The sequence below is a fragment of the Salvelinus fontinalis genome, chromosome 26, assembly GCF_029448725.1.
Source record: "Salvelinus fontinalis isolate EN_2023a chromosome 26, ASM2944872v1, whole genome shotgun sequence".
In the NCBI taxonomy this organism is placed as follows: Eukaryota; Metazoa; Chordata; class Actinopteri; order Salmoniformes; family Salmonidae; genus Salvelinus; species Salvelinus fontinalis.
Genome location: NC_074690.1, coordinates 18,789,373 through 18,796,939, shown reverse-complemented (window position 1 = coordinate 18,796,939; position 7,567 = coordinate 18,789,373). Strand labels below are relative to the sequence as shown.

Sequence of the window (7,567 nt, the reverse complement as noted above, 5' to 3'; positions counted from 1 at the left end):
ACAATGGATTCTTGCACGTGGTAGTATAATAAAAAATTTGGTCATTTAGTAGACGCTCTTATACAGTGTATACATTTTTGTGCTTTTTCGCAGTGGTCCCTCAAACCACAACCCTGGCTTTGCTAGTGCCATGATCTACCAACTGAGCCACACCGGACCATATTACCGACCATCAGACTAACAATGAAGTGAGAAAAGTGAGAAAGTAACAAAAGTAAAGACTTCAAAGAAGCAGAGGAGACAAGGTGCAATTCTAAATCTATGTTTAATAACATCAGGAAAGACTGTACTGCAGCAGAGAGAGAAACAAAGGCTCCATCACTTGTTATAATGAACAAAACCACATACAGATGTCTTTAATCCACCAGGTTCACACTGTCTTCACAGAGGGTCAGGGAAAGGTCACGTAAGACTCTCACAAAGGTATATAAAGGCCATTGCTGGTATGCTGGTTGAATCAGAATTGTCTGGTGATGTCACACAAAGTAACAGTAGCCTGATTTAGCATATTAGAGAGATTCACTGTCAGAGAGAAAAGTCATCGAGATACAATTGTCATCGCTCAAGAATTCATAATGGATTACTGGGTCTCCCTGTCTCTGATTTCAAGACCTTTATGATGAATGAAGTACCTTTTGGAGGGAGGCAAACACAAACATTACAAACAGTAGCACCAGGTGTATACAATCAGACATTTTCTTTTCTCTTCTGCTAGTGACAAGACGATGGCACAATTCAGTTAGAAATCACAGGAAATCTGCACAGAAAGATCCATTTAATTTAACGAATAAATAAAACAAATCTTCACACCACAATGCAAACACTTGTAAGGCTTTGTGTATGCAAACATAATTATACTTTCCAGTCTATCTGTGCTAACCACATCGATACAGCTGGTTCGTTTTATCGAGACATGTTCCCAACAGCTAACCGACAGGGCATACAGGACATTCTATTTTTTACTGTTCAATAGGACAGGGTTTCCCAAACTTGGTCCTGCCCCCTCCAAATAGGATACTTAGTACTATCACAGGACATTGGGGTCAGCCTCAAATCAATGTGCTCTCAGAGCATTTCATATTATTCTGTTTGTAAATTGAGACACTCCATTTAGTATGATATGTTACGTTTCATATGATATGTGTTCATTTGTGGATGTCCATCATCAGTTTTGTATGATATGTTACGAATTCCAATTTGTTGTGGCTAACGTCGGTTAGGTGGCTAACATTAGCTAGCTGGCTAACGTTAGCTCTAGGGTTTAGGGGTTAAGGTTAGGAGTTGGGCTAAAAGGGTTCAGGTTAGGGTTAGGGGAAGGGTTAGCTAAAAGGGTTAGGGAATGGGTTAGCTAAAAGGGTTCAGGTTAGGGTTAGGGGAAGGGTTAGCTAAAAGGGTTAGGGTTAGGGAATGGGTTAGCTAACATGCTAAGTAGTTGTAAAATAGCAAAAAAGTTGTAAGTAGTTGCTAAAATGCTAAATTTGTCCGTGATGAGGTTCAAGCATGCAACCTTTGTGTTGCTAGACATTCACATTATACGCCCATCCCAACCAAACAACCTCCTTTTGTTTTTGCCTTAACTAACTTTCTATCTTATGTAACCATACCAAAGGTAACATATCATATACTATAATGAACAAAAATATAAATGCAACATGCAACAGTTTCTAAGATTTTGTTGAGTTACAGTTCATATAAAGAAATCAGTCAATATGAATAAATTCATTAAGCCATAATCTATGGATTTCATATGATTGGGCAAGCGCGAGGCCATGGGTGGGCCTGGGCGGGCATAGGCCCACCCACTTCAAAGTCAGGCCGACCCACTGGGGAACCAGGCCCAGCCAATCAGAATTAGTTTTTTCCCACAGACAGAAATACTCCCCCCTTTCTCCTCTGACGATCCCACAGATGAAGAAACCAGATGTGGAGGTTCTGGGCTGATGTGGTTACAAGTGGTCTCCGGTTGTGAGACCGGTTGGACGTACTGCCAAATTCTCCAAAATTATGTGGGAGGTGGCTTATGGTAGGAAACAGCCCTGGTGGACATTCCTGCAGTCAGCATGTCAATTGCACGCTCCCTCAAAACGTGAGAATTTTGCCATTGCGTTGTGTGACCAAACTGCACATTTTAGAGTGACCTTCGATTGTCCCCAGCACAAGGTGCAACTGTGTAATGAGCATGCAGTTTAATGAGCTTCTTGATATGCCACACCTGTCAAGTGGATTGATTATCTTGACAAAGGATACATGCTCACTAACAAGGGTGTAAACAATTTTTTGCACATAATTTAAGAGAAATTAATTTTTTGGGCGTAGGGAAATATTTCAGGGATTTTTCCCCGGCTCATGAAACATGGGACCAGCACTTCACATGTTGCATTTATATTTTTGTTCAGTGTAATTTGAGTGTCCCGGATGTACGTTTACTATGTTACTTCTAGTCTATGAGACCAGTCTGCTCAAATACATGGTATAGTGCACATAGTTAATAATTTATTACACCATTAATAACAACCCATGTGCCAAGCTGGTGCACCTCCTATGGTCTCTCCCAACAGAATACTTGTAACTGAACCCCCTCTTTAAAATACCAACCTATACATTGATTACATGATCACTATCGTAAATATGTTAAGGCGACTTGGCTCACAGTGTTCTGTTATGTAACACCTGGTTTAAATGGCTGGGTGGAGTGCTGTATACTGAGGTTGTGAATGACCTGTCTTAGCTGTACACTGCAGTTTCCCATCCGACAATTGGCATTGAGGTAAAATATCCTCACCACTAATCAAAAACTTATGCTCTTTACATTAATAGAAGGTTGAGGGCTCTGATGATGTCTATTTTAGAAAATATTTGTCCCTGGGTCTACTTCCTGCATTGCTCACTGACAGTCCAGATGCCATCCTGCTGAACCAGGAAGTTATTAATAAACAGCAGGAAGCTGCGTTCACATGCTAGTCAGAACTAGGTTATTCTGACATGTTTGACTTGCTAACTGGTTGTAGTTATACACATGCCCTGTTTAACCAGTTAGCAAGTCAAACATGTCTGAGTTTCCTAGTTCCGACTAGCACGTGAACGCGGCACGAGCCAATGATGAGTCAATGGGAAGAAAACAATACAGCCACATGTCCCAACCATGACTCCAAAGCCTGATATATATTAAATTAGGTCATTATAATACAAATGACAGAAGATACGATTAAAACAGACTTGTTAAAGGGATGGTCGGAAACAACGGCTAAATCCACTGAGCTAAATCAGACACACATTAACAGTCAGTGTCCCAAGGTATATCTGAACGATGTACTGTATCAATGCACTGTATGTTATGTCTGTAAGTATGTTCAACGTGAGTGATAAAATACAACATTTTCATTAAAGGGTAAGGTTATAGGCTTTAAGGCATGATGGGTGGATGAGTAGAAAAAAAAGACATACAGGAACATTAAAAAGCCAACAGATACATAAAGGGGCCATTACAATATAGCACAAGGCTTTTTGTCCTTGAAGGGGTTCTCTGAGGCAGGGATGCCCATGAGCAGAGGGTCGTACTTGGCATGTTCGCCACAGTAGTGCATGAGGTCCGCTGAGGCCTTGGATACCTACAGGTGATATAAGAGAGTGTGCATGAGTGTGTGGGCAAGAGGAGTCTATGCTCACACACATACAAGTACGGTATGCACACTAGGCTTGGGCTGTATACCATATATACCATGTAGCGAGGTTTTTGGAAATAGCCACAGGATGGTTTTTCAATACCGTTGAAACTATTTATTTGTACCTTAAAAAAAACCTAAATTGTAATATTTGTCGCTACTTTTTAAGTAAATACCCGCAGTCAACTGGTGCAATACGCTAGGAGATAAAGAAGATTGTGTTCTTAATTTCACCTGTCAAATAATTTTTCATTATGAAGATTACTACCGGTCAAGTGGTGTTTGTATACAAGCACACAATGATGAAAGACCAGAGCCTTGTGAGTCACTCACTACTGTGCAGCACATATCTGGTGATCTAGTTACAGTGTGGAATTCACAACTAAATGTTTGCCAGTTAGATATCTTATAATTAATACGTTAACTGTCTAAAATGTTCTAGATGCTCTGCAGTTGTGCATTTGGTTTGCTAATTTAGTAACTAGTTAGCTATCTATATCTAGCTAAGTGGTTAGCTTCTTCCAAAATCAAGCTTTGTTTGGTAACAGCTGAGATATCCCTCCTGGATCAAGAGCCTTCCTGTCTAATGTTTGTTTAGTGCATGCAGCAAACATTTTTTGGTTACTTGTATAACTTTACGAGCTGGGATGTCTGTCCTGCAAATACTTTCGGTCAGAGACCGTAGAAGATGTTTGCAATGCTTGTTAGCATTTAGTTAGCATTCTTTATGTGATTTTACATGTACTTGTTAGCATTGCTAACCTTCAGATTACAGAGGAAAAAGCAGCCCTTGTATTCAGTGCCAGTATTACCGAATATCTCAGTATGGCACAAGGTCGGTATGAAGGTATGACAATCTGGATACCGCCCAAGCCTAACGCACACTCACAAGTACCCATACACGTGTATACTGTACACAGACACACACACACTAACAACAGATCATTGGGCTATCCTTAGTAGCAAGATGGTGTGCATTTAGGGAGACATTTAGGTAAGGACCAGTAAAATCTACTTTGTTACTCAGCACTCCTTTCTACTTTCAGCATGCATGCCGTACCTTTATCCTCTCAATACTGGCCTCTATCTTTAGCTGTTGTACTGTCCTTCTGGCCTGAGTTACGTTGTTAGAGCTTGGCATCTTCGATGACATCTTGGCCTCCACACCACTGCATGGAGGAAGTACACAAGAGAAAAGCAAATTTTATAGAATTTGTCATGAAACACAACAGATATGGCAAACATATAGATAGCCTTTTTATAGATAATTTGACAACACTTACCTCGTCAAATATTTCGAAATCTAATCTTATGAAATCTGAAAGAAAAAAAAGTTTGTGAAAGAAAAAAAAGTTTTTTTAAACAACTGGCAATCATTGCATTAAAAGCATGACCACTCACTTTAGAACATGTATTGGGACAGAACATTCCCCTCCTCAATCTTTCCCCAGACATACATCCTCCTATCTGACGGTAAAGACAAACCCATCTTTGACGCATGAGAAGCAGTTAGGCCACTTTACAAGCCTCTTGACAAATCACGGCGCAGTATGTCATAACAAACCATTCATATGTCTGCGAAGGGAATGTACAGTAAACAAATAATGGAACGTTGCTGTTGTGTCAACAAAGTGTGATTCAATCAGTTCTCCATTGTGTTTTTGCTTGATATCACCATATGTTTTATTGGAGGCATGTATACTTTAAGAGGCAGTGCAGCTGGTAGCGCTTTGCAACAAGGGTAATATATATATTTTTATATACAGTACCAGTAATGGTTTGGACACACCTACTCATTCAAGTTTTTTTTCTTCTCTCAACCAGCTTCATGAGGTAGTCACCTGGAATGCATTTCAATTAACAGGTGTGTCTTGTTAAAAGTTAATTTGTGGAATTCCTTTCCTTCTTAATGTGTTTGAGCAAATCAGTTGTGTTGTGACAAGGTAGGGGTGGTATACAGAAGATAGCCCGATTTGGTAAAATACCAAGTCCATATTATGGCAAGAACAGCTCAAATAGGCAAAGAAAAACGACAGTCCATCATTACTTTAAGACATGAAGGTCAGTCAAAATTTCAAGAACTTTGAAAGTTTCTTCGAGTGCAATCGCAAAAACCATCAAGCGCTATGATGAAACTGGCTCTCATGAGGACCGCCACAGGAAAGGAAGACCCAGAGTTACCTCTGCTGCAGATGATAAGTTCATTAGTGTTACCAGCATCAAAAATTGAAACCCAAAAAAATGCTTCACAGAGTTCAAGAGACAGACCCATCTCAACATCAACTGTTCAGAGGAAACTGCGTGAATCAGGCCTTCATGGTCGATTTGCTGCAAAGAAACCACTACTAAAGTACACCAATAATAAGAAGAGACTTGCTTGGGCCAAGAAACACGAGCATTAGACCGGTGGAAATCTGTCCTTTGGTTTGATGAGTCCAAATTTTTTGGTTCCAACCGCTGTGTCTTTGTGAGACAGAGTAGGTGAACGGATGATCTCCGCATGTGTGGTTCCCACCGTGAGGCATGGTGTAGGAGGTGTGATGATGTGGGGGTGCTTTGCTGGTGACACTGTCTGTGATTTATTTAGAATTCAAGGCACACTTAACCATCATGGCTACCACAGCATTCTGCAGCGATACGCCATCCCATCAGCTCTGCGCTTAGTGGGACTATCATTTGTTTTTCCACAGGACAATGACCCAATACACCTCCAGGCTGTGTAAGTGCTATTTGACCAAGAAGGAGAGTGATGGAGTGCTGAATCAGATGACCTGGCCTCCACAATCACCCGACGTTAACCCAATTGAGATGGTTTGGGATGAGTTGGACCGCAGAGTGAAGGAAAAGCAGCCAACAAGTGCTCAGCATATGTGGGAACTCCTTCAAGACTGTTGGAAAAGCATTCTAGGTGAAGCTGGTTGAGAAAATGCCAAGATTGTGCAAAGCTGTCATCAAGACTGGAACGAACTACAAAAATCTCTGAAACTTTGAAACACTTATCTCCCTCACTAGCTTTAAGCACCAGCTGTCAGAGCAGCGCACAGATTACTGCACCTGTACACAGCCGATCTATAATTCAGCCCAAACACCTACCTCTTCCCCTACTGTATTTATTTATTTATTTTGCTCCTTTGCACCCCTTTATTTCTATTTCTACTTTGCACTTTCTTCCACTGCAAATCGACCATTCCAGTGTTTTACTTGCTATATTGTATTTACTTCGCCACCATGGCCTTTTTGTTGCCTTTACCTCCCTTATCTCACCTCATTTGCTCACATTGTATATAGTCTTATTTTTCTACTGTATTATTGACTGTATGTTTGTTTTACTCCATGTGTAACTCTGTGTTGTTGTATGTGTCGAACTGCTTTGCTTTATCTTGGCCAGGTCGCAATTGTGAATGAGAACTTGTTCTCAACTTGCCTACCTGGTTAAATAAAGGTGAAATAAAAATATTAAAAACATTTATTAAAAAAAAGGCGAAAGGGTGGCTACTTTGCGGCTACTTTGAAGAGTCTAAAATCTTAAATATATTTTGATTTGTTAAACACTTTTTTGGTTACTACATGATTCAAATGTGTTATTTCATAGTATTGATGTAGAAAATAGTAAGCATTTAAAAGAAAAACTTGAATGAGTAGATGTGTCTTAACTTTTGACTGGTACTGTATATATATTTTTTTTAAAATACATTATTTATTTTTTACACTCCTGAAACAAACATATAAATACGAACAACAACTTACAGACACTAATAATGATTACATCTCATCTGCCCAGACCCTCATGCTCACCCCACCATCCCTAGTGCCTGCATTATTGTTTGCCACTTGTTGTACCAATTTGTTTTTCTCAGTCGCCCATGCTATTTGAATATTTCAATAATATATCATTGCAGCAAGGG

The 7,567-nt window shown here is 40.0% G+C and overlaps 1 protein-coding gene across 2 annotated transcripts in view; it reads right to left on the bottom strand.

The window, feature by feature from the left end:
- Positions 1–246: 246 nt before the first annotated feature.
- LOC129823827 (guanine nucleotide-binding protein G(I)/G(S)/G(O) subunit gamma-12-like) overlaps positions 247–7,567 on the bottom strand; it is a 62,110-nt gene continuing 54,789 nt past the window's right edge. The window contains exons 2-4 of one of the 2 annotated variants that reach the window (XM_055882852.1): positions 4,946–4,980; positions 4,723–4,831; positions 247–3,608 (exon numbers count right to left, since the gene is read on the bottom strand). In XM_055882852.1, the coding sequence (XP_055738827.1) occupies positions 3,483–3,608; positions 4,723–4,815 (219 nt within the window). In that variant the 5' untranslated portion in view covers positions 4,816–4,831; positions 4,946–4,980 and the 3' untranslated portion in view covers positions 247–3,482. The remainder of the gene's footprint in view (positions 3,609–4,722; positions 4,832–4,945; positions 4,981–7,567) is intronic. The other variant, XM_055882854.1, reaches the window with a different exon arrangement.